This window comes from Toxotes jaculatrix, chromosome 21, assembly GCF_017976425.1.
Source record: "Toxotes jaculatrix isolate fToxJac2 chromosome 21, fToxJac2.pri, whole genome shotgun sequence".
Classification (NCBI taxonomy): Eukaryota; Metazoa; Chordata; class Actinopteri; family Toxotidae; genus Toxotes; species Toxotes jaculatrix.
This window is the reverse complement of record NC_054414.1, coordinates 20,655,495-20,683,474: the sequence shown is the minus strand read 5'-3', so window position 1 is coordinate 20,683,474 and position 27,980 is coordinate 20,655,495. Positions and strand designations below refer to the sequence as shown.

Genomic DNA, 27,980 nt, shown 5'->3' with positions numbered 1-27,980 from the left:
CTCCTCCCTCCTCCTCACTCCCCCCCCCCCCCCCCCCCCTCCCTCCTCCTCCCTCCTCCTGCTCCTCTACAGACAGATGTTGATCTGTTTGGCCAGCTCTCGATCCAGGTCGTGGATCAGGGTGTCAAAGTCCTTCAGGCTGAGTCGACAGTTAAATGGAGCATCAAAATCCATGAAGTCGTCCACATACAGACCTGCTCCTCCTCCTCCTCCAGATGACCACACCTTCTTCTTCTCCTCTTCCTCTTCATCCCCACTGCCTGAGACAATAAAAGCAGCCAGGTGATGTCAGTGTTAAATGATCAGGTCAAAACACTTGGATATGAAATTGAAATAAACATTCAAACTTTGCCTCAGTAGAGTGAGAGAGCCTCACTCCTCCGTTTACCTCCATCACTCTCGCTTCCTGCCACCTCGTCGTAGTCCGCCTCCTGTCTGGACAGAAGGTCTGTTCCACAGATGCTCCAGTCCCCTGCGTACCTGTTGATAGGCGGAGGACTCTCCAGCCGGGCCAGACCACCTCGACCGCGACGTGACACCACCACCTCCTCCTCCTCGGGGTTCTGAGGCAGAGCCAATCGCAGGGCAGGACGCCGCTGCTGCTGCTCCTGCTGAAGGCCCAGGGGGTTGAGGGTAAGGGCAGAGGAGGGAGGGGGGCAGGCGTTGATGTGGTCGCCTGCTGGGACTCGTTGTGTCGGCACTGAGGAAGAAGGAATGAACGGCGAAACAAGATGTTGAACAAAGTGACACCTGTGAAAGCTAAGGGGGTTTCCATGGCAACAAAAGGGTTTCAGAGTGGGCGGAGCTGTAAGTTTAGAATATTATAAATACTGTCTCCTGAGTTTCCTGCTCTGTGGTGCCGCCGTCTCACCTGGCCACTGCTGCAGCAGGTAGTGCAACGCCTCGATGTGTCGTTTAAAATCCACTGCACTTGCTATCTCTTCACCATGGCCAAGCCCTTTCCCTCCTCTGCCTCCCCTCCCTCCTCCTCCCTTCCAGGCCTCCTGGGTTGGGGTGAGGAGCACTGGGCCAAAGCATACAGCAAGGTTCTGGTGGGTCATCCTGTTAGACGAGCTGAAGGACGCCACCAGGCTGAGGTGGTCCAGTAAGAGAGAGAGTGTTGCCTGGTGAGAGACGGGAAACAGAAAAGTTAACCCTGTGAATCCGACTTCATCAACAGATAAAAGCAAGTGAACTTGTCAGAAGAGATGCACGGTTCATACGGTCATAAGGTCAGGAGACACAGATACTGCTTTTTTTATATGTGCAGTGGTTCTCCCCAATACCTGCACACACACAAACACCTGGAAACACTGAGGAGGAAAATGTTTGACTGTGGAGTCAGGTTTTAGGTTCACCGTATCCCTGACCTTATATTGGTTTATGTCCTTTAAAAATGATACCAACTGAGGCGTCCTGAAAACCTGGAATGTCCACTGAGTCTGTGCTCGTCACTTCACCACGCTCTGCTCTCAACACTAAAGAAATTTTATTTTTAAAAGACTTTTTGTTTTTCAAATCCAAGTTAGACGTTGAGCTCCCTGATACAGTGACATACAGCAAACACACAGAATGAGAAGCCTGTTCCAGCAGAATGTGCACTGCTGATATACAGTCTCTGCTGTCTGCAGGAAAATACAGTGTGGATCGCACTGAATGGAAAATTTTCACGAGTCTTTGAAGGACGAACGTAGAAATGTGGCCAAAGAAATGGACAGTGGACACCATTAAAACGCTGCACTGCAGGACTGATCTCTCTGTGTTACCCTCTCTGGAGGCGGCAGACAGGAGAGCAGCTCCACGGTACTCTGGGACAGCTGAGGGTCAGGGGTCACAGGTGGGCTGAGTGGGGGTCGAAGGGTCATGGCCTCCCTGACCACCTGGTACAGAGTCCTGGTGATGAGTGGAGATGGCAGCTCCCTCAGGTAGTCCTTCAGTATACCTGAGAAAACACATTACAGAGTACAGTCAGGGAGAGTGGGAGTTACCAACCAGTCATCAAGGTCAAGTCTGACTCCTGAAGATCAAGTTCACGTCCTCAGAGTCCTCACATGAACAGGTCTCAGTCTCTGCAACTGTGTCAGAATAATGTCCATGTCATAAGTCACTGTAGTCGAACACCTGAAGGTCATGTCTCAGGCACCGCGATGGTGTTGAAGATCAAACTCAAGACCAAGACTCTGTCCCAACACCCAGACATGTGTCAACCAAAACGTGTAAGTTTGAGTCTTGTTTGAGAAAATCTCCAGGTGTGTGTCACCTGCTGTGGGAGAGTTACTGACCTGTGATGACGTTGATGTCGGGGTAGAGGTCCTCGCTGAGACAGACAGCTGAACTGTTCCTCTCAAACCAGTCCCTGAGCTCCTTCTTCACCGCTGCAGAACCACACAGTCTGTACAGACCCACCACCTGACAGACAGACAGGCAGACAGACAGACATAAGGTCTTGAGCAATAGTCGGAGGTGGAGAGCATTCCTGTTTCCCTGTAACTCTACTGTTAAGATGAGTGAAGAGGCCAAAGTTGAAATGTTTTAAGCTGCAGTTCCTCCGATGGCCACTAGCTGTTGCTACATGAAACCGTACAAGTCAGTTCTGTTGATGGATGGATGGATGGATAACATCCTGAGACATCTGACAGTAAAAGAAAAAACAGAGCTAACAGCAGACACCTTCAGTCCTCGTTGTTCTATCTCTGCCACGGTTTTTTGGATCAGGAGAGGGACTGGAGTTGCAGAGCCCTCTTTGTCCACCAGATGGTGCAGTTCTACCCCAAACACATCAGCAGGTGCTGATGAATCACCGCTGGGCTGCGGAGAAGAGGATCATACTTCAGTCATCTTTTCATTGTGACAGTAATAGCATGAGTCGGCAGCAGCAGTAGCTGTGTCAGTCATAGTGCATACTCTGACTCTGACTCAGTAATAAAGAGTCAGTGTGAATGTAAAGATTGTAAATACACTGTGAAATGTGAAGCCATCGTCTCAGGCTGTGACCTGAATCCTGTCACCAGCTGTTCGGTGGATCTGCTGCTTTGTACTGCTACAGCACAGTATTCACAGTATTACTGATCACCTGCGTGTCCCATTTTTCCTGTAGAGACAGTTTGACGTAAAGAAGTCCTCTGGGCTCCAGCTTCACACAGAGCTGCCGACTACGACTCCCTGACAGATGGAAACATTCATTTTAACACGTGATCCTGTGCAGAGGCTGCTGCTGTTATTCATACATGTAAACAACACAGGCCAGTTTGTAAAAGCACAATGTTTTAGTGTAGAGAACCTTTAAAGAGTGGAGGGATGGAGACTCCGCCCAGACAGCAGACTCTGTTCCTGGTTGGACCACCTGAAGTCTGACACTGATCCGTCCCAGGTGTGGACCCTCCCCCTACCTGTGGATTGGCTACAGAGACACAAAACACTGAGACTGGTGAGACAACGGAAACCAGAGGCAACAACATCCAGCTCTTTTGGAATCTCTGGTCAAATCTGTCAGAGGTTCAATCAAAACTTTATCAGAAAAGTTTCAAAAGTCAAAGCATCACAGAGAATAACATGCAGGTGTATGACTTCACTGAATCACTGATCCATTCATGTGCTCATCTCTTTCATGCTGCAGCTGATAAAGGTGGAGTTCATTACTTTAGAACCTGCTGCTTATGATGGTAGATCATAATTTATTGATTCATAATATTTTTATTAATACTCTAATAATAATCTACAGAACAACAAAAGGTTTAACATAAAAAAGTTTCCCTCTGAAATAAACAGTTGTATAAACCTGTAGTACCTGGTGTTAGCACCACGATGCGTAGCTGCCGGGCTCTCTCCAGCTCCAGGTGGAAGGTGTGGTTTAATGAGAGGGCGGAGCTTCGCAGGTTCAGGAGAGCGGTCCTTGCTCTCGTCACCCCGTCGATCTGGATGGCCAGGAAGACCTCCTTACTGCCCTCCGACCTGAGAGGAGACACATCCACACAGACAGGAAACAACAGAGAGAATGTGCAAATGTGTGGTGCTGCGGTTCCTCTGATGTCCACTGCTGCTGTGATCAAACTCTGTCTGCCTGAAAACCAGTGGTTTAGCTCTCAGCAGATTATTTGTCTTCATCTGATTATTTCTCAGAAAAGGTCTCAGTCCAGCCTTTAACAGCCTGTTAGCGAGCTGCAGGTGTTAGCAATGTGTTTGTACCTGTTGGTCTTCATCTCCTCCAGGCCCAGCAAGTGGACCGTCAGTAAACCCGTGACCCGCTGGCTGCATCGTGGCGGATCAGAGCCCACGTACAACTGGAACGAACTGATGTCATATGCTGTTTCCTGGGCAGTTGTAGGTTGAGGGCCTTGTTGCCGTGGCAGCAGCTCGGGGGAGTCCCCATCACTAAGATAACCTGTAAGGAAAACAAACATTTTGCATCCTGCTGTTTTCACACAGGTTTACACAGGTGGACGTGAGTGAGCAGGTTCACAGCAGTTTGGATGGTTTGTGTTAGCCCAAATTAAACGTGTCAAACATTTACCTCCTTTACTGGCAGAACGTCCTCTGGACAGTCGTCGCAGGGGTCGGGCAGGAGGGGCGGTGCTGTCCAGGTGATATCTGCTGATCACGTTGTGGTTCGACAGCACGGACGATGATGTTACATTTTTATCAGTCGACTCGTCCCCGCCTCCTCTGCTGTCGTTTCCCTGACGATGAGCGCGGGAGGACGAGCGAAGGCTGAGTTTGCGTCGTAGCTCGGGAAGTTTTTTCATCTTCAGGGAGAGTTTCCTCACTGTACCTGGAGACCTGAGCCTGTCAATCACACTGCCGGACATACCAGCTTTCTTTTGGGAGGTGGGGCTGGAGTCTGGGGGAGGGGACTCTGAAAGTGGAAAGAGACACAGAGACACAGTGTGAAGACAAACATGGCTCTGTTTTCCTGAAGGTGACCAACGTTCCACCTGTGTGGTGCTGGATGTTGACATGCTGGAGTGGAGTCAGGATTTCTCACCTGTGCTTTCTGCTGTGATATCATCAGTGTGGCGGCTGACACTTGGATTGGTCTCCAGTGGACAGTCACTGCTACAAATGTCTGCTGACCCAACCCATACTCCTCCAAGTTCTCCTCTGGTATCTCCTGGCCTCACCCTCTTTGTTGCACCTCCCTCCTCCCTCTCATCCCTTCTCCTCCATATCTGCTCCTCCCTGCGTGGATCCCCTGCATCCTCCTCCTCAGGGATTGGGTTGTACCAGATGTTACTGCCACTGTCCTCCTGTGGACCACAGACTTCATCTGAAGCCTGGGACTTTCCTGAAGACAGCACCCAGGCTCGGCTGCTGCGATCTAGGCTCTGCAGGTAGGCACGCTGGCCAGACAGCTTGGTGCTGATGGAGGTGGTGGGGACCTCAGTGGAGCCCCCTGCTGGTTGGAAGACTTCCTGCTGTACTGTTGTGGAACTGACAGGAGCACAGGAGGTGCTGCTAATGTCCCAGGCGGGACTGGTGCACGTCCTGTCACTGCACTGCTCTGTCTGGACAGAGAAGCATAACAATTAAATTTTCTAAAAGCATTTCAAACGACCAGGAGCAGGACAAGAGAGAAGCAGAGGGGAGGGGTCCATCTATCAGGAGAACAGGGTAAAAGTCCCTGGAGCAGGACTGAAGGAGTGCACAGGGACGGTCAAACCTGCAATCCCATACCTTATCCTGTGCCAGCCTCAGGCTCCAGGCCTGCTCAGATGCATCTTGGGATATTCCTGGTAAGTCCTGACCAGAGGGCCTGGGGGCCGGTCTTGAGGGCAGAGATGTGGGCGGAGCTACAGAGCCCTGCCTTGCCCACTGTTGTTTCTTAGCGACTGTGATGTGGTTACGTGGGGGTGACGGGGGGTCAGGGTCCACTGGTGTCCCTACTGTTGTCATCGTCGACGGCGACAATGGTGATGAAGACGTCTGGAGAACAGACTTGACTGGAACATCTGGAGGAAACACACACACACAGAGACACACACAGCTGTTATTAGCATTCTCATGGTTGGATTAAATCCTGCATTCAGTGTCCAGATATTTGAGGAGAGAGAAGGAAGGAATCCAGTTGCCAGTTATTTGGTTTGGTGATTCTCTCACTTCGTTTCTTTATGGAAGTTTATTAAAGACAAAACAACAGACTGAACAAAACAGGAGTAACTGAAATAAAGTACTGCTCTAAAACAGCTGGTTAAAGCAGTTTTCATCAAACACGGTGAAATGGGGCATTTGTCTGGGACTAGTTTCAGTGGTGGATGAATCCAAGTTGGTGCTGGTTGGAGTTGGAGTTCCTGGATGTTTTCAAAGTAAAAGCACAAATAGTTTTTATTTCTTTGTGAGCTCTGTCAGCTCTCAGCCTGGACTCTCGGGGTCCTGGTCTGAGGACATCCGACCATCCTGCTGAACAGTTCGGTCAGTATTGATCCTCTATAATCACTCACTCCCATCAGCTGTTTTACAAAGTGGAAAATTTAAAGCAGCACTTCATCAGCTTCAACCACAGATTTTCTCTCTCACGTCCTGAACATCTGGATTTCTCTTCCAGCTTTGTGTGTGTGTGTGTGTGTGTGTGTGTGTGTGTGTGTGTGTGTGTGTGTGTGTGTGTGTGTGTGTGTGTGTGAGATCCTCGTGACAGACAGAACGCTGAGTATCTGACTGAGCTGCATGAATAAAACCTCTGTGTGTTGTTGTTGTTGTTGATCTCACTAACATCACATTTGTTTTCCACTTTCGATTGAAACCAGCTGTGATCTGAGTGATTTTCAACATGAAACCTGATAGGGCAGATTTCAGAATCCTGCTCTCTGATTGGTTTTCAGGCTCCTGTTAAAATCAATCAAATTCCATGTAGACAGTATTTAACTGAAGGAACTCATGTTGCAGTTTGTCTTTATCATGTGATCAAACAGCTGATCATTTCCACATCCAGCAGCTACAGATCACCATGATCCTTCATCTGGAGTGGTCTCTGAGTCCACCCGAGGACTCTCTGTCCAATGTCCCTCTCTCTTAGCTCAGTGTTTGGTCTCCACCAGCTCCTGAGAAAAACACCCGACTCTTCAGCTTCTAAATGCTGCAGCATGTTCAGCAGCTGCTCTGAGTCTGAGTCTGAGTCTGAGTCTGACAGAGGTTTTCTCTCTCACACACTGAAACTAAAACAGGACCAGACAGGAAGTGATACTCTCCAGAGTTCAGCCTCCACTTCCTGTCATCTGAGTGAAGCCAGAGACCTGATAGAGGACTGTGTGTGTGTGTGTGTGTGTGTGTGTGTGTGTGTGCGCGCGCGCTAATAATAGTCCATCTGTTTTTAATTTTAAGCTGCCTGAGAAATGCTGATTGGTGAGAAAAAAGGAGGGTGTGGGGGTGAATGGTGAGTGGGAGGGGGAAGGGGAGTGAGGAGGGTGAGGGGTGAGGGGGGTAAGGGGGGTGAAAGGGATGGGGGTGAATAAACAGCTGTAAGTGTGCAGATGTCAATGACGTCTCTGTATGTAAGACTAAACACACTGCTTTCTATTCACTATTCATTTGAGTCTTAAAATACACAAACACACACAAAGAATGCAGTCTAACACACACACACACACGCGCACACACACACACCACACCGCGCGCACACACACCACGCACACGCACACGCACACGCACACGCACACAGACAAAGCGAGCTTTGAGAGCTGAATCAGAAAGTGAAAAACATCACTGTCGTCCTAAAAACATTTTCACTCAGTTCAGTGTGAAACGAGTCTGTGTTCAGAGCGACGTCACAGTGGATTCACATGACGAGCGAATCACGTTTCATGGTTGAGCGCGGCGCTTCCTGTGGAGCGTCAGAGCTCTGAGGTCTGATCAGGAGACACAGGTTCTGTGTTTTATATCTGAGGACATCAGCCGTGCTTCCTGAGTTACAGAGCCCTGATCCACAGACATATGCTGTGGCCTTCACAGTCACATGATCGTACCACCTGACAGCCTCACCTGAGGACCCTGCTGAGGCAGGTGTGGTTTCTGACTTGTCACCTGACCAGCACAAACCAGCTGGTAACACCAATAGGTAGCTTTAGTCTGGCCAATCAGGACTGAGGGTCCACATGCACTTCGACTGGTCTGGCATGGAGCGGTGATGGTTACTGGTTAGGGTGAGAGGGTTAGTCTCCAGCTGCGATGGACACGCGGCTCCCTGTGTTAAACATTTCATATCTGAAATCTTCACTCACTTCAACTTCCTGTTACATCACAGGAAGAGATAAACTGGAAGTCACCACACACACACACACACACACACACACACAAATGACAGGAAGTGGTCAGCTGACCCAGTTTGTCTGCAGGAAGATGAACATTAAACCACGTGTGTCGATGAGCTGATTCCAGTTTCACTGGGTTCATCCCTCCACCCAGACCAATGTCCCGGACAGACTGATGAAGACGTGTAAAACAGAAAAATAGTGCATGTGTCTGCAGTCTCTCAGAGACGTGGAGAGACTGTGTGTGAACATAAAAACAGAATCCCTCCATCAGATCCTGAGCACAGAGCCACAGGCTGAACAGGAGCAGGCACCAGGATGAAAACGATCACAGCTTTGAGTCTGACTCAGATTCTCCAGCACCACTGCTGCTCTATGAGAAATGCATGGTGGGATACTGGTCTAAAGTCCTCCCTAAAACAGACGGAGTGAGACCTCTTGGCGGGATGTGCACTCAGAGAACAGACTGGGTGTCGTTCAGAGCTGCTGCTCCTGTTTTAGACGAAACCCGACGGATGTTCAGACCAGTTTCTGCTCTTTACTTCACCCACAGACAGAAACTCTACAGCTGAATGTGACTCTGACCCTGAAGTCCTGATCCAGAACAGATCGGGTCTAAAAATAAACAGACTCATGGAAAACTTCCTGGAAACGATGTGGCGATGTGGAGCTACAGCGACTCTGCGAGTCCTCAGAATCAGATCCGTGACTCTGACCTGTCCAAAGATCTGAGCTGCGATCCCAGTCTGGAACCGAACCGGCTAACCTGCTGAGCACAGGTGTGTTTGAGGTGTCAACACCAAACAGCAGAAGTTAGCCACACCCACACAAAGCTTTGATTGGTCTCGTATTTGCTTGTGTTTCTGCTGGTGTCAGGAGATTATCTGGACCTGGTCTGGAAAGTGGCTTCAGACTCTCAGTCTGGTTCCAGAGGTGTCCCCCACAAACACTTTACTTCGTCCTCAGGTAACTCTGTCTCACCTGGGAGCGTAAACACACACTTCAGCACTCTGAAACTGGACCAGAGTCACAGACCATCTGTCGGCTCTCTCCAACTAACTCTCCTACAGTGACAATCACCCGACTGATCTTCAGCCGTGAGCAGAAACGAAGGTTTTACTCTGAGAGTCGTTTGTGCTGAAAGGTCGGAGCAGCTCTGACCGAGGCCGCTGTCAGGAAGAGGAGGATGACACTCGTTTACAACACAGATGAAGAACACGATGATGATCAAACACTCACGGTCTGACGATCACGTCACACGGTGACTGTCCTCATCAGCACGGAGCAGACTCACGGAAAGAAAATCAAGTCCAACAGGAAACAGGAAGTCTGCAGTTTTAGTTCAGACTGTTCACTGCTCCTGCTCATTCATGTTTTAACGGATAGTTATTCAGATCGCATGTGAAATATCTGAATATGTTACAGACTAAAGTCATCACAGGAAGTTGTCTGCTCTCCTCGTTTATTCTTACGGCAGGCCGCCAAACCTTTTTATACGGACTGAAACATGTTAGCATCAGCACTGAGAGCCGACGCCAGCGGGTTTATAATCGAATGCGACTGTTTAAATCCTCATTTCTCATTCTGGTCCAGGTTCAGGAAAGACAGAGGTGCTGGTTCAGTTCAGTGTGTGGTGTCAGGGGACAGACAGGGGACAGACAGGGGACAGACGGGGACAGACAGGGGACAGACAGGGGACAGACAGGGGACAGACCTGCAGCCAGCAACTCTCTTTATATCTCGCGTCTCTCTGTAATGTTGTGGTGACAGACGTAATCTCTGCCTGAAGTTCAGGAGCAACAAACATGGTGATTTGTCTCTGACCTGAACCAGGTCCACGTTTGTCTGACAGAAAACATGTTACTGTATTTGCTGGTTTCACAGTTTGTCCTGAAGCTACCTGAGCAGGTGAACAGTCACTGCTGCCTGTGGTATGCTGTGATACCTGGTCTCTGAGTCTGATCTGCTGTCTGTGCTCAGCTCCTCAGATTGTCGTTTAGATGTTCATTTATTTTTAATCTTATATCGTCTGTTTGTAGTTTTGTGGTTAATTGTGTTTTTCTTTCTCAGTCTCTGCGGAGTGTGTGTTCATGTGGGTGGAGCTGCTGCAAACATCCGACCGAACAAGGACAAATAAAGTTGCACTGAGCTGAATGTGGACGTTCTGAGGACAAGAACAGCTACAGATGTTTCCTCAGACCAGAATCTGATGTTCTGCAGAATCATCCTTCATGAACTAATCAGGAGACACAGTTTACAGATTTAGTCATTAAAGCTGTTTCCATGTTACGTGGATAAAAATGTTTCAGGCAGCTCCACATTTCTTTCACTTTTCTCTTGTCACAGTAAACACAGTTCTCCAGCAGAAGAGCAGAAGGATGTCTGAGTCTAACGTTTCAGAACCTCCGCTTCTTCTGTTCAAGAAAAACTGGGTCAGGCTTCAGAAACGTTCGTTATGTCGAGACACGAAAATTCAACCCGAGAGCAGCCAACGTCAGATCAAACCCACCGTCTGTGTGCAGAGGCTGTGGAGTGAGTCTGATAAACAGGATGTTCACACTGAACATCATCACACACGTTAGAAACCCAGAGCCAACGCACAGCTGCTGCCGCGCTAACATCTGCAGGACGGGACAGTGTCTGAGTGTCCTCACCGCTCAGTTTGGGGTCAGTCTTCCTGCGGGATCTGTCTTTTCCCCTCAGCCTAGAGAAGGTCCTCTTCAGCAGGGGTTCAGCCATGGTGAGCTCCCCTCCTCTTCCCTCTCCTCCTCCTCCCTCTGGAGAGGAGAACAGACAGAATAATCCAGCAGGAGCAGAGAGGAGTCAGCGCTCCCTCTCCTTCATGTCTCAGATCAGAGTGTGTTCAGACTCGGCCATGACTCGTCCGTCTCCTCCGTCGCTCCGACTCTGAGAGCTGCAGAACAGGAAATGGATTCCACACATTCTTTCCCAAACTCCCCCTCCTCCTCCTCCTCCTCCTCCCCCACCTCCTCCCCCTTTCCCTCCTCCCACTCTCCTCCCTCCAAAGGGACAGATGGAGAGAAGGAGACCGAGGACTCATGGGAAATGTAGTTTTGTTCTTCAGGCTCCAAAAGAAAGTGTTTTAAAAACAGAAACACGATCCCATCAGCTTTCATCAGTTTACATCATCAATGAAGTCACTGAGGTAACAGGATGAGCGTGAATGAATGGATGAATGGGTGAACGGATGAATGAATGGAAGAGTTCAGCTGCAGGATCTGAGTACACCATAGATCAACACACCCAGGGGGCCGGGGGGGTGGGCAGGGGGGACCGGGGGGGACCATGGGGGCCTGGGGGGCCGGGGAGACGAACAGCTGGAAAACACCTGTGAACTCCTCGTGTCTCTGCCGGCTCCGTCTCTGGACTCGTGTCGCTCCACGTTCAGTTTCTGACTTTGATAAACTGCTGTGTGTTTTAAACAACATCACGGGTCTGTCTCAGGTCTGTGGACCAGAGTCCAGTCTGAGAAAAATGGCATCAGTGTGAAGGTGAAACAGGTTCGTCCTCCTCTCTGTGTCACGTGACTTGTTTGTTCCTCAACTCTTCCTGTTTGTCGTCTGCAGTTTGTCCACCAGATGGAGACAAACTCCAGGAAACTGGACTCTGATGGACATCACAGACTGAAAACCCAGAGTCTGAGTCCCACAGCAAAACATTTTCACGATCGCATTAAAAATAATTAACATTAAAATAAATTTCAGAAGATGAAGAAGAAGAAAAAACCCTCACATCTCAGTTTGAATCTGATGGTGCACGTGTTGTGTTCATATTTGTTCATATTAAACATATTATTTTTTTACTTTAGTTTATTTAACACGGTTTAACATAAACCTAAACATTGTTTTGATTCAAATATTTTATTGACATTTTTATTTTGTTTTTTATTTCATCACGTTCACTCGCTGCTGTTTCAGGATCAGCTGATCAGGATCAGTGTTCCTGATCAGCGTGGGGATCAACCAGACGCTTCAACAAGAGCCGACCCACAGGACAGTCCAGGACGTGTTGTAGCCAATCCCAGCCGACTCCCAGGTCTCCTGTCAATGACAGGGCGGACGCAGAGACAAATAGTCATTGTCTTCGTTACCTGTCCGTCTTTTCCAGCTGTGGTTCCTACATCGTTTTCACATTCACAGTAAAAGTCCAGCAGCTCTCTTTGTTCTGTCCTGATGAAGAGGACGATGGGAGGACGAGTCAGCAGATTAAAAACAGAGACACACCGGGTTTGGACATCTGGAGCTGCCAGTCAAACTGGCTTTCATTAACCTCCTCTGTTAATTAATTAAAGACACGTCAGGTTCAATTAGGGCCAATTAAAGAGCTGGAATCATTTAAATTGACCCTGACTGGAGCCGTGGGGGGGGGGGGGGGGGGGTTCCTCTGTTTGCTGCCTGTCAGACCAGACTGAGGGCATCAGCAGCCTGATCACTCACACTGATATTTCCTCTCTCTGTGAATCTGCATGAAGGTGAAACTGATGTGGGCTTCGTCCTTTTCTTTGTCCCACCTTTGTTTCGTCTTTCGCTGTCTCTGTCAGTCCCCAGCTCTTTCCTCTCACCTGCCTGACGGGACAGCTCCACAGCTGAGTCCCGCTCAGAAGTATGATATGAATAAATAAATCGTTCATTTATATCAATTAAAATGTGAAACCAGTTAAAAAGCAACACTAAGTTTATTAGAAGTCAGAATTTCAAATATAAATTCGATGCATGAACCAGTTCAGTTGTAAAAACTGTGACGGTTAAAAAAGATAAGTTCCTTTGATAAAATCCAGTTGGTTAAAATTCATAAATGAGAATCAGCTAAAAATAGTTGGATAATTCCTTTAATGATTAAATGTGTGGCTGGAAGAAATTGTGATGACGCTTCCCCTTTAAGAACTTAGGTGTTTTTGCCTTTAACACAGTGAGTGAGAGGTCACCTGAATGAAAGAGCTGTAAAGTAAAAGCTGAGTTGTGGAGAAAGTTTGAACGAGCCACAGCAGTTAGTTAACAGTTAGTCTGGTTAGTTTTATGTTTCCTGAGACGGTGCTCACGCAACATGGGATCCAAGATGGCGAGTCAGAACCATGTGCCATGTTTCCAGACACAAGAACCTTTCTCCAGCGTGTGAGGGATCAGTGAGGGATCCACTGCTGCAGCTGAGCTCGGTGAACTCACTGCTGGAAAGGTAGGAGCGCTGGATGTTTATTTGGGGGAATGAATGTTTGAATGTTTGTTTAGAATCTGGAACATTTCAGTTTGGAAACTGTGGGTTTGGGTGTTTACCTGTAACTCAAAGAAATTATTTAACCTAAAGCAGAGAATTAAAGAAGTGAACTGTCATGATCAGCTGCTGAGGGGCTGTTTCCTGAACCCTGTTGGTTTGTTTTGGACTCTTTTGTGGACATTTGGACGTTTTTGGACTCTTGTTTAGTTATGTTTTGTTAGTAGTTCCTGTTTTATTTTGAAATCATGGCCCTTGTGCATCTTGTCTTGTTCTACTTCCTGTCTTTGTCTAGTTTCCCTCCATCTGTGATTGTCTGCTCCGCCCTAAGTGGTGTCACCTGTTGGCCATGACCTCATGTATTTAGGTCTCGTCGTTTCTCTGTGTCCAGGTCAGTTTGTCTGCGTCTGTAACCGAGTGTTTGTCCATATCTGAGTCTGCTCGTGTCTTTACCTGTGTTTGTTCCCGTACCTGTTCCCCTCATGGACTTTTGTTGTCCATTAAGGACTTTTGCAGTTTGTGTTTCCAGCTTTTTTGATCTGTTGACGCACACTCACCTGTCCTGGGTTTCTGCATTTGGGTTGTCTCTTCCCTCGTGTTCCTGGTTGTCACGTCACATGATGATAATGATGATGTTTTTCCACAGTCAGATGCTTTAGTGTAAGAAGCTGATTTGTCAGACATCAAAGTTCAGACTAGTTTGCAGTTTGATGCTGAACCAGATGATGTGGAGGTTTGCACCCGTCCCTCACCCATCCCTCACCCGTCCCTCACCTGCCTCTCACCCGTCCCTCACCCGTCCCTCACCCGTCCCTCACCCGTCCCTCAGTGGTGATGGTCCTGGGCCCTCTCTCTGCTCAGTCTGAATCCAGGATCTGATCTGAGAGGAAGCCCATGTTGGACTGTAACGACCTCTGACCTCTGACCTCTGACCTGATTAAATATGCTGAAAAATATCAAAGTAACTGAATCAAAGCAGCTGTTCCCTGTTTTCACTGGGACGTTTGATTTATTCTCTGGAGCTGAACTGGGATCAGATCCTGATCAGAAGGAAACAAACAGTTTGACACGGTTCAGTTTTTATTCGTCTGCTCCTGATCAGACGTTCACTCCCTCTCTTCTTCCTCTTGGTGTCGCTCTTTCCTCGCTTGCCCGACTCTCTGCTGGGATGGAGGGAATTCCCCGAACTGGGACGACTGGAAATCCCTCAGCAACACACACACTCTCTCTGTCTCACACACACACACACACACACACACAGAATCTGAGAGTGTTTTTCTGTTTGGAGCTGAAGGTCGACCGCTTTGTTTCCTCTCATTTTATTTTCATTCTTCTGTTTTTTCTTCTCAGCATCTGCAGCAGAGTCAAACAATAGAGACCCGTTAAAATAAAAGCAGAGAAAACGAGTTAAACACGGCAAACGACTCAGATCAGTCAAATAAAACCGAACAGAATCGAGTGAATTTAATCAAATGAAAGAGTGAAAAAGAGACGAGACGAGAAAAACGCTGAAACAACAGAAAAGAAACAGGAATGAAAATAAAAAGCAGAAATAAAAAACAGTCAGGAGAACGAGCTGGAGGAGGATGATGAGTCTGATCGACAGCTGATCTGAGATCAGGTGAGATGCTGTCATTTCAAAAATTAAACTTGAAAACCTGATTCAGCCAGACTTCAGTTAAAAAACAGCTGATTTAAGGTTTAATGTCACACTGAAGTGTTAAAACAGATTTCAGACATGAACTGATTTTAAATATAAATATATATTTCACTCGCTTCATCTGAAATCTGAGTTTTTCTCCACCTGAATTGATTCTAATAACGATTCTAACTTGTGATTTCAAAGCAGAGACAGTTCATGTGATTGATTTCAGAACAGATCTCAGATCAGATTTGTTTGGTGAGTCTGCACTGACACACCACAAACAGCCCAACGTCCAGGCTGAAGCTGACTGAGCACATGTTACTGTTCGCTTTCACACGACACAGGACAAAAGTAAACGGACGTTTTAAAATAGAGATGATGTCATCAACTCGTTGATGATGCAGAGTAAACAGATGAAACTTCAGGATGCAGCGTTAATGTAAAGCTGCTGCACACACACGTATGTCAGCAGGATGATGATGATGAGGATGATGAGGATGTGTGAGCTGATAGGAGTCACCAGTTTGATCTGCCAATCGATCAATTGATCAGTGGATGTGTGTGCTGGAGTGAAATGATGTCATCTTAATATGACACTGGCTTCTCACACACACAAACACACACACACACACACACACACACACACACACACACACACACAGCTGACTCAGTAAAAACATTCATTCAGTCAGTTTAAACTACAACAGCATTTAAACATCAACAAAACACACTGTGTGTGTGTGTGTGTGTGTGTGTGTGTGTGTGTGTGTGTGTGTGTGTGTGTGTGTGTGTGTGTGTGACAGCTGGCCCATCTGACTTTGCCGTGACATCTGGGAAACCCGCTGGTGTGCCGCCGCGAACGCCGGTTGATGTCGCTATTTAAATGCAAATGTGTGTGTGTGTGTGTGTGTGTGTGAGTAATGGTGTGAGTGCTTGACACAGACACACACTCACAAAAGGAAACTCTTCACACACAATAGAGGAGGGTGTAACACACACACACACACACACACACACACACCGTCTGTAAATCAGTAAATCAGAAAAAACAATAATTCAATTAAAGATGATTGAATCTGAATCTTTAGTTTCGCTGCTGTTTCTAATAATAACTGACATTAAATAATTCTCATCAGATTTCTGTGATTCGTCATCAGTCTGCTGTTAATTCACTCACTTCATCCTTTCACTTCACTCGTTCGTCAGTTAAACTCGTTTTTCTGGAGCACGATTGTAAAATAAGCAACAAAACAAATGACAATAAATTTAAAGGTGAAATAATCTGAAGAGAATCTGGAGCTTTAAACTCATTTATTATATGAATTTATTATATTTCATCTGTTGAACTATAATTAAATAAATACAAATGATTTATGTCTGAGATAAAAAATTTTAGTTTGTTTGACTGTTTTTGTTTTTCATGTAAAAGCAGCTCTGAAATGTCCAGCTCATAAAAACTGTACTGACCTAAAAACCTTCTGATTCTAATTCAGACTAAATGTTTGAGGTGAGACTCGTGTCACATGTAGATTTAATCTTTTGTCCTTTGGTCTCGTTGGCTCATACAGAATCTCATAGAGAAAACAGGCCGTTTTGAGGCTGTAACCACAAAGGACAAAGTAAAGCAGAATAATAAAATAATAAATTTACATTCACATGTGAAAATGTGAGAAACAAGTCTGAGGACAATTCATCACGTCCGTCCCCTCACGTCAGTCTGAGCGTGGAAGGATTGATCACCTGCAGCTGACGGACCGAGTTTTAAAGAAGCAGCTGAACGTAACTGAGTTTCTACTCATGTAAATGAGATCAGATCATAAACCACATCAGAGCTGAGGTGCAGCTGCAGCTCGACCGAGGCCGAACACATTTAAATGAAGAGAGAATGAAATAAATGCAGGAGGCTGGAACTGGTCTGAGATCAGTTTGACCTGCAGGCGTTCTCCACGTTTCTTCCTCTGCTGTTTATGATCTTTAATATTTTGTTAATAAAATGCTGCAGCGTAATAATAATAATCCTCCTGCTTCTATGATTTTCAGTCGCGTCCTTAAATCTGACTCTGATCCACTTTCTCCTCTGATTCTGTTGTTTTACAGAACATTATGAAGAAATGAGCGTGAAGCCGCTGATTTTCTTCTCTTTATTCAAAGCTGTGTCAGTTTCTGTTTCCTGAATCAAACGCAGCAGTGCTGATCAGCAGGATCTCACAGCGATGGTCAAATATAAATATAAACATAATTTTAAAAAATTCTGAAAATTTCTGGAAACACAAGAGAAAAAAAACCCTAAATCAGAAAATATGAGAATTAACACAAAATAAAAACAGCTGGAATCAAACGTCTGAATAAAAAGAAGCAGCAGAGATCGCCGTGACTCCCCCTCCTCACCCCGGCCCCCCTCTCTGCAGGTCGGGGATTTGTCCCGAAAGAGCGAAGCTTCATTTGGAAACCAGATTGCCCCCCCCCCCCACCCCCCACCCCCCGTTCTCATTTATTCGTCCATTTAAATTGAATTATCAGATTTTTATTAGGACAAAAGCAGCAGCATCAAACAGCAACACTAATAATTACACTAATAATAATAATAAAATTGTTATTATTGTTATTATTATTATTGTTATTATTGTTATTATCATCATAATCCCGGCAGCAGGTCGGTGAACTGATCAGGGATTGGTCGATCAGTTTGTGCTGTTTTTTGTTTTAAAAATGAAAAACAAGAATAAAAGTCGGCTTTTCACTCACCAGATGCTCTCCTCCTCCTCCTCCTCCTCTTCCTCCTCCTCCTTCTCCTTCTCCTTCTCTTTCTTAATCACTTTTTATTTTCCATTTTCTCCTCTCATTTCACTCACTTTTTCTTTTCTCCTCTTTTTCCTGTTTTCTTCTGTCTCCATTTTTCTTCTTTTCTTTGCTCTTTTTTCTCTCTCTCTTTTTCTTATTTTTTTCTACTTTTCTTTACCTTGACATTCATCTCCTCTTTTTCATCCTTCTTTCTTCAGTTTACAATGATCCTCCCTTTCCTCCTCTCTCCTCCTCTCCTCCTCCGTGTCTCTTCATTTTTATTCTGATGAAACAGTAAATCTTCGTCCGTCTCTTTTCTTTTCCTCCTCACTTCAACCCGACTCCTCTCCTCTTCTTTTCTCTCTTTTCCTTCCTCTCCCCTTGTTTTTCAGTCTGAACTCGGTCCACCCCTCAGAGCCTCGGAGGCCTCGTCCCCAGAAGACCGGAGCGCTGTTACTGTGAAAAGCCCGTCTCATTTCCTGTCTGAAAGCATGATGTGTGAGGAACTCAGCAGCAACACTTCATCACGTTCTGCACATAAGACCAGGTGTGACAGGAAGCCAGGCTCGAGCCCGACTCGTTCTGTGCTGTGACGTGAGTCCGGCCTTGGCTCTGAACGCGGGACAGAACTGTCCATCATCCAAAGGACTGTTCCGCCCAATCAGAGCACGCTCTGACTCCAGGAGGGGGAGTCGATGGATCCGGGCTCAAATGATCTCAAACTTCAAATTTCAGATCATGTAACAAACACGTCAGCTGTGTGTGTTGGTGCTGAGCTCAGACTCTGCAGGAGGACTCTGGACTGTCCTCATGGCTAAATTGTGTTTCAGGACAACAGCTCATGTTTAACATGTCCTCAGTGACGTCACCTGACCCTGGAGTCCTGCAGCAGCGTGCCACGTTCCACTACGTGTCGTTGGAGAGAGAAGGGTGACCTGCACTCATAGAAAGGCCGACAAGAACCGACAAGAACCTAAGTCTGTTCTGTCTGGAACGATGGTGAGCCTGTGCGAGCAGGTGCAGGAGCTGCAGGTGCAGGAGCTGCAGCTGGATCCTGTGTCGCTGTGATTGGTGGTTCTGCTGCTTCTGGCAGGTAAAGACACAAACACTGTTTCATGATCATGGCGAGTACGGTACGCCGAGGTTCGGTCCTCAGGGACCCACGTCCCGTCTCTGAGTCTGGGTTTGGACTGGGATAATGATCCCTCACTGGCTTCCCACCAGCACGGCCTGAGCTGCACCAAACCAGAATCCAAACCAGTTCAGAGTCTTAGTGTTACTGGAGAGAGTGGGGAAATGACTGCACCGGGCGATCAAGGACTCTCTCTCTCTCTCTCTCTCTCTCTCTCTCTCTCTCTCTCTCTCTGTCTGGTTGGTTGGTTCGAGCTCCCGCCTCCTCCTCCTCCTCCCCCTCCTCTATCTCCTTCTTCTCTCTCTCTCTCTCTCTCTCTCTCTTTCCTTCACACACACACTCTCTTTCTCTATCTCTATCTCTCTTTCTCTCACCTCTCCTCTCCTTATATGGTCAGGCCCCACCCCCCGCTGTGATGTCGTCAGCGGCTCAGAGGAAGACCCGTGGGGTTTTTGGGTTTTGGCGTCCAGTCCTGTGGGGCCACAGGGCTGAGAGTTTCTCCTCCGCTCCTCATCCCTCCATCATCGGCCTGCCTCTCCTCCTCTCTCCTCCTCTCTTTGGGGAAAAGAAAAAAGATTTGCCGGACCCGGCTCTGTTTTCCCCTCGTTTTCTCGTCCTCTGAGGATTTTATTTCTCTTTCTTTTTCCTCCTCCTCCTTCCTTTCCTTCACGCCGGGTTTCAACACGACAGCCAAGACTCTGAATTTTTTAAATAATCTCTAAAAAACTCAGGATTTTTTCTGAGTAAAAAGTTGAATTCAATCTGAAAAAGACAAAAAGTTCTGCAGCAGAATAAAACTCTTTCTTTTCTCTCTGCTCAAATCTGCTCTTTTTCTTCCTGTTTCTCCGTCTTCCCTCGTTCCTCCGTACGGCCGGTTTCAGACTTCCAGGTTTCATCAAGAAACTGTCGACCAGACCACCGAGCGTGCGTCCGTCCTGCAGAGCTGAGCTTTTTTTTCTGTAGGACTTTTCTGTTTTTGCTGCAGGTTTTTTCCTTCGCCTCGTTTTTTTCCTCATTTCCTTCGTGGTCGTGTGGCGGCGGTCGGAGTGTCGGGGCCCCGGAGATGTTCGGGATCCAGGACAACCTGCCCCGCGGGGCCACGGCCAGCATGAAGGAGGAGCCACTGGCCGTTCGCTCTTGGATGCACTCGGCCGGTGTGGTGGACGCCAACACGGCCGCTCAGAGGTAAACTCACCGCCGCCCCAGAGGGATTCTGGGATCTGTAGTCCCAGCGGACAAACGGCCTCAGCAGGAACATTTAGATCAGACGGAGAGAGATTTAAATCCGTTATTTCTGAAGTGTTCTCAGGAACATTTGATCAGTGTGTGATTTGATTTTCAGGATTTTTCTGCTCTTTTTTTAGATGCAACATTTAATTTGTCACAGCAACGTTTGTGCAGCAGAGTTAATTTAATTTAATTTAATCTAATTAATTCAAAAAAGTCAGATTTCTCTGATAATTTCTAATATTTGTCAAAGATTTTCTGAAGGAGCAGAAAATTAAAATAATCTGATGTGATGAAAAGAAAAGTCATGTTTCTAATCTTAGTGCAAACTGAAGAAATTATGTTTTTAAAATAATTTGAGAAGTTTCTGAGTTTAAAAGTTAAAGAGAGAAAAATTTTAATTTAAAATCTGGTTTTTAAATCTGAAGAGTTTGAGAAAGACGTGTGTCCTGAGAATTTATTTTCTACTCATTTTATTTGGAAAAAAAAAGAAGAAAATCTGTTTCTAACGCTGATTTATCAGTCGGACCATATTTGTAGTTTTATGCTCAGAACAAAGTGATTTCAACAGGATGGTTAATAAAAAGAAAAGAGCAAAAAGAGCCGAAGCTTCAGGCTGATCAGAGCCGACAGTTAAAGAGTCTCAGTTATTACAGAGGATTCAAACAGGCAGACGTCTGATATTACATCTATTATTCATGATTTCTGAGTTTTATTCTTTCCTCTAAGACGTTTCCTAATTCTCACTTTTCTCACAGTCCTGATGGTTTCAGAGCTGAAACCCTGAAGAAAAACCTGAATCTTGAACAAACAGGTTTAAACTGAGCTGGGCAGAGAAAAGCTTTGATTTTAAACTGGTTTCTCTTCAGCTCTGATGCTGGTTCAGCTGGTTCCAGTCCACATTTAGTGATGAAGACGTTGTTTGTTAAAAAGTCTTTTGTGTGTGGTGGAGGTCAGCGCCTCAGTGTGAAGACCGGACCGGATCTAAAGTCTTTTTCTTGTTCAGATTAAAGTTTCAGGCTCCTGCAGACGTTCCGGCAGATTTTCACGCTTAGAGCTGCAGATGAAATGTGATCATTGACCGTGAACATGTGTGAAACTGTTCATATCTGTCATATTTCTAACATGATAATCAGAACGGGCAGCGGGACAGAAGCCGGGTCTTTAATCCTCTGAGCTGCAAATATAATGTCATTTTTAAATTTCTAAAATCAGTTCAAACATTTTTTTTAACAAATATCATTCAGTAAATTCAATTTGATTCACTGACATTAGAGAAATTCAGTTGCAAAGTGAAGCAGATTTTTAACATTTCTAAAATGAAAAACATAAAAAACTCTGATCATCTGAAACCTCAGGTCTCTGAATCTCTGAAACTTTATTTCTCATATTTTTAGCTTCTGTTAAATTTGATTTAATAAAACAAACATTTTGTGAAGCAGGAGTGTGACAAAGAATGAACCTGTAACAGCATCAGTACAAACTGTCTCTGCTCAGACATCAGGTCTTTGTTTTAAATCAAAGCTGCAGATGAAACATGATTTTCCATCTTTAAAAAACTGTCAAATTATTTTATTTCAGTAAATGAACCGAATGAAATCCAGTTCATCTGCTGACACGAGGAAATGAAAATCTGTGTTTCTGTCGTGTTGAACGTGATGATGTTCTGATTCAATTAAAACTGAAAATTCTCATAAAGTAGAAAATAGAGAATAAAGTCCGGTTCAGTGTCTGACAGCGTCACGTCGTTTCACATCACAGCTGCACATTAATGATCATATTGGAACATGAAGGTCAGATTGTCGCTGTGAACAGTAAAACAAACGCTGTCAAAGAGAAGCTCGTTAAAAAGACTGAACTCCGTTTATCTGCATTTTTACATTTCGTCGTGTAAAATCATTAAATTAACTCTTTCATATTTTGGTGTTTTTAAATCCTCTGATGATTCTCAGACCGTCGTGAGGTCTGTCGGCTCTGAGCGTCTGACGCCGTGCAGACAGTCGCACACCTTCACCAAGACAAATCAACTTTTATTAACATTACGATGTTTGTTTCTTCTCTCGTTTTCAGGATTTTAATATTCTGAAGCTGAGGATGTTTCTGTGTCCACTGCATTTTATTTTATTTTATTTTATTTCATTTTATTTTTTAATTCAGCAAAATCTAAAAATAAAAATAATACAAATAGCATCTCTGCGTTCTAATGAGCGAATCTGTTTGCAGTCGGGGTCAAAGCTGCAGTTTGACTTCTTTAATATGAATATTTATAAATCCTGACACGAACATGTGACTCAGTGTTTGCTGTGAATTTAAAGTGATTTTTCTTTTCTCCTCTTTCTGTGAAATATTCCCTGCAGTACCAACATGCTGTTGTTAACATGGTTCATTCATGTGGAGGTTAAAGCCTGAAGCTTCATGTCACATCTCACTGAAGATTCTCATTTTTTTATGAATATTTTATTTCTGGGTTTCGTCTGTTCACAGAATTATTAGGTTTAATTAAGATTCATGTTGTGATGAAAAGGTGTTTCACATGTTGGAGCTCAGACCTGAAGAGTTTAAAGGTGCAAACAGGTTTGAGGTTTCACATGATTCATTCCTGATCACAGACATCGTTTATCTTCAGCTTTGTTTTTCACTTTGCAGCTAAAGTTTCTCTTTGTCTCTTTGAGGAAACACTTTATTATCATTTGATGTCTTTTTGTTGTTTAATCTCCGACGGCGTTTGATGGGATTCTCTGAGGAGCGTTTGATTTCAGCTTTAGGTCACATGACGGGTTTCATGTTATTTCAGTAACTGAATTCAGTTTGAAAATTGAAGTCATTTCCAGTCCAACATAAAATCACAGACCTCGCTCAGAAATCAGGGAAAAACGATTCACACTAAATCGTTTCGTATCAGGCAGAAGAAGAAAAAACCTTTTTACGGCGACAGACTCGGAGCTTCAGCGCAGAGAGACCGGGATCATGGTCTCAGGCAGGAGCTGCTTCAGGTGGGGTTAGGATTGGGGCGCCGGGTGGAGCCGTAGAGTAACACAAACCCCCAACAATGTTAAACAGCACACAAATAAAACAGAAGAAAGATGTTTGGACTGAAAACAACGTGAACATCGAATCATTGACTCAGATTTTCAACCTGCTCAGTTCGTCTGAAATTCACCTGCGTTTCGTCTGAACTCTGAGAAAAAAACAAGCTTCTCATTTTACAGCTGATTTTTTTCTTGAACTTTTCAGTGATGTTTTCTCTAAATGCTCAGTTTGTGTTAAAGTTTCAGGCTGAGTTTCATCAAATCTCTTTGTTTATTTCAGTTTTTAAACTTGTCCTCGTCAGGTTATTAAACCCCGTTTGTTTGGTTTGTCTCATCTGTCTGTCTTTCAGCGGGGTGGGGTTAGCTCGTGCTCACTTTGAGAAGCAGCCTCCATCCAACCTGAGGAAGTCCAACTTCTTCCACTTCGTGCTGGCGCTGTACGACCGGCAGGGCCAGCCGGTCGAGATCGAACGCACGGCCTACGTTGACTTCGTGGAGAAAGAGAAGGTGAGAAACACGTGGAGGGAGGAGCCGGGACACAAACCAAACACACCACCAACATATCCACCAAAACAGATAGAAACTAAACGTCCTGCAGTTTTGTGCACTCAGAAAAATGTGTTGAGACGTTACATACAGACAGCCGATTAACCCCGCCCAGCAGGTTAACACCCAGCTCGGAGGGTTGGCTGCATTTTTAAAACACAAATCAGGGAAATGCAGGATTAGAAAACACACACACTCAAGCTAAAAGTCACGAGCCTGAGCAGGCGACAACGTTCGTTCACCAGCTCGTCCAAAGAGAAGTTCAGAAGTTCTGATTTATCTTTTTGTGTCCAGGAGCCGACAGGAGAGAAAACCAACAATGGGATTCACTACAAACTGCAGCTGCTCTACAGTAACGGTGGGTGCGCTCGTTTTACTACACAGCTCAGCCTGCGTGGGTTTTATAAGGAACCTTTTATCTTCAATGGAAAAGTCCTGTAAATAAAAACTGGACATTTGAATAAAAACAATCATCAAGATCTTAAAATGAGAAGACAGTGATTTTAATGGAGTGTGTGTGCGTGTGTGTGTGTGTGTGCGTGCGTGTGTGTGTGTGTGTGTTCAGGAGTGAGAACGGAGCAGGATCTCTACGTCCGGCTGATTGACTCCATGACCAAACAGGTGAGATGATTATTGATTTTCAGATTGAGCCGATCAGAGAAAAAAATCACTCAGATTTGATCAAAGGTCAAATCACAACAATCAGCATCAGATCATGTGAGAATATCGATCGCTCAGTAACTGAATAACGTGTGAATAACATAACAGTGTAAAGAGCAGCGCCCCCTGCAGGCAGCAGCATTCAGCCCAGACACAGTCAGAACTAAAAACGTCCTGATGGTTTCTGTTTCTGACAAAGTCCTTCGCACTTTTCCTGAATGTCCACAAACGTCCACACAACATCTGGCCAAAGACCAGTATTCTCCTAAAATCCAACGCGTCGTCCATCATTCGTGTTTCAGGCCTTCGAGTTCAGGACCTTTCATAAAATCTGGACACTTCGCTTTGGGAGACATTGTGCTGAATGTCTTTGTCCTCAGGCTCCAGGTTTGTTTGAATTTGTCCTCCCACATCATAACTTCAGTCTGTTTACTGAATTCTTCACTTATCGTTTGAGGAAACTCCTCTGGGTTATTCTGGGTTCGGCTTTCAGTCACTTCATACAAAGTTTTCTGAACAACCTACAAACGAGCAGAACCCAAATGAGAACCCAAATCAGAACCCAAACCAAAGTTCGAATCGTTCAGACTAAAATGTGGATCTGTTGTGTGAATGTTCAGTGGTTCAGCTGTGAACTCATTACTGTCACTTCCTGTATTGTGTGGCTGCGTGTCCTTGTGTGATCAGTCTGTTGTCAGAGAGTCGACTGCCTCTCTCTCCTGGGCGTGCAACACCACACATAATAAATCACACGCTGTCGAGCGTCTCTGATCACAGACGGCGTCAAACTCGAGCCGTCCGTTAAACTCCTGTCGTCTCTTCACGGTCTGACACGACGGGATCGGGTCATTACGGTTTCACGTCCATGACAGACGGACGCCGCCTTCAGCTGTGGAATCAGTGTTCAGTGTTTACGCTGCACATCTGTGAGCAGCTGGACCTGTTCGTCTGCTCGTGTCCCTCAGAGATATCCAGCAATATGTCCAGTGATTTCCTTCTCTGAGACGCTGTCCTGCTCTCCATAGGATGAACCATTTCATTTGATGACCCCACGATCTTTCATGTAGCGCCACGCTGTGGCCTGTGGGTGGCGCTGACAGGACTGTAGACTGGTCGTTTTGAATTTCCAGCCCAGTCAGCAGTCTGTCTCTCAGTCTGTCCTCTCTGTTGTTCAGCTTAATGGAAACCAGCAACAGTTGAAGCATTTAAATCTAACGAGTCATTCAATTAGCGAGGTCTTAACGAGCGTGCCCGTCAGGCGTCGTTTGCGTCGTGTGATCCCGTCTCTGTGAAAAAGGCTTTTCATGCGTTTGGTTCCAGCTGTTTCATATGAATATCTGCAGGCTGCAGCTGTAATGGGACATTCAGAGGATCAAACGTTTGCCCCGCTCACTGCACTCGCTCACGCTCTCAGGCTAACGCCTCGTAATCACTCGTAATTGAGACAAATGGAACTGAGCCGTCATTGAGTTGTTTCTGCTGCGAGCAGGAAGGAGGAGGCGTGTCCTTACCACAGGTGTCACACGTGAGCTGCAGCTGTGCAGAGCACACAACAGCTGGACGAGCGGCACCCTGACTCACTACACTTGTATGTGTGTGTTCAGGCGATCATCTATGAAGGTCAGGACAAGAATCCAGAGATGTGCCGAGTTCTGCTGACACACGAGATCATGTGCAGGTAAGACACCTGTGTCACAGGTGAAGGGTCTGTGAAGGTCTGGGACCAGTTCTCAGGCTGGTTCTCAGACCAGTTCTCAGACTGGTTCTCAGACCAGTTCTCAGACTGGTCCTGACCCTGAGACAGAAGCTGGGAAATGATTCACTTATTAAATGTTTTTGACTAAAGTGAAACAAACAAACAACCAGTGACAGTTTTCATTATTCTGTGTTTGTCAGTCGCTGCTGTGATAAGAAGAGCTGTGGAAACCGAAACGAGACGCCGTCAGACCCCGTCATCATCGACAGGTAAGACACTCTCACACACACACACACACACACACACACAGTATTATCATGCAGTATGTTGACCTCTCCTGAATGTATTTCACGCTCTCTCACACACATTATTTTAATAGCAACACATTTCTCATGCCTGCCCTGAGAGTGTGTGTGTGTGTGTGTGGGTGTGTGTGTGTGTGTGTGTGTGTGTGTGTCTGCGGACATGCAGTCAGTGTGTTATGATAATTCAAACCTGATGTATAAATCTGTGTGTGTATAATTTAGATCCACGTGTCAGAGTGTTTGTGTTGTGATGTTGTCGTCACTGTGGAGTGTGTTGCTGCTGATACTGCTCTCACACACATTTACACAGTGAGAAAATGCTGTTGTGTTGAATCCAGGCTTGTTGTGCAGTAGTTTCAGCGCAGTACTGACGTGTCGTCTGTCATTTGTCTGTCCTCACCCACAGCAGACAGTCTGCTGTCTCACATCATACACCTGTGAAGATCCAGTACACAAAACCACAGAAAAACTACAGTTCCCATGAACCTTTAGAAACACGGATGCTTTCATCATCAGAACTTTGTTTTGTCTTCAGTCAGCTTTTAGCTGCGATGTCAGAAACGTCTCCTGTGTCCTCCGTGTCCTGACCCTGTTACTGACGCTCACCTCGTTCATGGACTCGTCTCTCATGGACTCTCTGTCCAGCTGTATCGTTTAACTCACAGAGGTGTGGGCTGATGGGAAATGGTGTTCTTTAGAGGCCAGTAAAATCATAAACATTATGAAAACACTCAGTGTTTACCTGTTTGTTTGTGAGGTTTTCTGACTTCTGGAACAGTCTGAGGTTCTGGTTTCAGACTGGTCCTCACTACGGTCCCTGCTTTGAGTCGGCACCGTAACGGTAAACCTGGACGTCTCGATGTTATGAGGACATGTCTTTTTGAAATCTCTCAGTCTCTAAATCTTGGAAGATGAAAGTGATTTCCAGCTCTGGTGTTCGACGTGTGGATTTCGTCTTGGCGCCGATCCACCAGACGCAGACACCCAGATCCTGCTCAGTCCACCTGGACTTCAGGCTCAGGTTCATACACAGGTGAACGAGAGCGGCAGGTCTGGTTCAGCTGATGCTGGGTTGATGTGGTTCAATCCAGGCTGCACCTTCCCCTCCTCCTCCTCCTCCTCCTCCTCCGCCTCCTCCTCCCCTTGTCTTTTATTTTTCTCTTCCTCCTCCCTGCTGCTCCTCGCCTCCTCCCCTCCCCTTCTCTCCCACGAGGAATCATACGCTCTCCTCTCCTCTTTTCACCTCCCCCTCCTCCTCTCTTCACCCCTCCTTCTCCTCTCCTTTTGTCCTCCCCCTGAGTATTAATCTCATTCCTCCCTCCCCCTTTTCTCTCTCTCTCTCTCTCTTCTCTGAGGCTGTGGGGGGGAGGGGGGGGGGGTGCAAAGGGGGTTTAAAAGGGAGAATATGGATGGATGGAGGTGTGGAGGTATAAGTGGATGGATGTGACTGCAGCAGCCTTTTGAAAAGAGAAGTGGTGATATTACAGCGGCTC

General features: G+C 46.0%; 2 protein-coding genes across 6 annotated transcripts in view; one reads left to right on the top strand and one right to left on the bottom strand.

Annotated features, from left to right (window-relative positions):
• Positions 1–35: 35 nt before the first annotated feature.
• On the bottom strand, positions 36–11,144 carry LOC121201397 (rho GTPase-activating protein SYDE1). Its single transcript, XM_041067221.1, has 14 exons — positions 10,892–11,144; positions 5,671–5,945; positions 4,982–5,501; positions 4,511–4,852; positions 4,186–4,381; positions 3,788–3,951; positions 3,281–3,400; positions 3,074–3,162; positions 2,671–2,808; positions 2,283–2,409; positions 1,767–1,942; positions 872–1,124; positions 389–700; positions 36–260 (listed from the first exon to the last, which is right to left on the bottom strand). The coding sequence occupies exons 1-14, from the start codon at positions 10,974–10,976 to the stop codon at positions 67–69; spliced, it is 2,991 nt and encodes a 996-aa protein (XP_040923155.1). The 5' UTR covers positions 10,977–11,144; the 3' UTR covers positions 36–66.
• A 2,094-nt stretch (positions 11,145–13,238) lies between these two features.
• The window catches only part of LOC121201576 (transcription factor COE3-like), a 43,013-nt gene continuing 28,271 nt past the window's right edge, over positions 13,239–27,980 (top strand). For 4 of the 5 annotated variants that reach the window (XM_041067468.1, XM_041067465.1, XM_041067466.1 and 1 more), the window contains exons 1-6: positions 19,308–20,209; positions 23,631–23,787; positions 24,121–24,184; positions 24,392–24,447; positions 26,091–26,164; positions 26,383–26,451. In XM_041067468.1, coding sequence (XP_040923402.1) covers positions 20,088–20,209; positions 23,631–23,787; positions 24,121–24,184; positions 24,392–24,447; positions 26,091–26,164; positions 26,383–26,451 — 542 coding nt within the window. In that variant the 5' untranslated portion in view covers positions 19,308–20,087. Of the gene's footprint in view, positions 13,431–19,307; positions 20,210–23,630; positions 23,788–24,120; positions 24,185–24,391; positions 24,448–26,090; positions 26,165–26,382; positions 26,452–27,980 lie in introns of those variants that run through there. The other variant, XM_041067467.1, reaches the window with a different exon arrangement.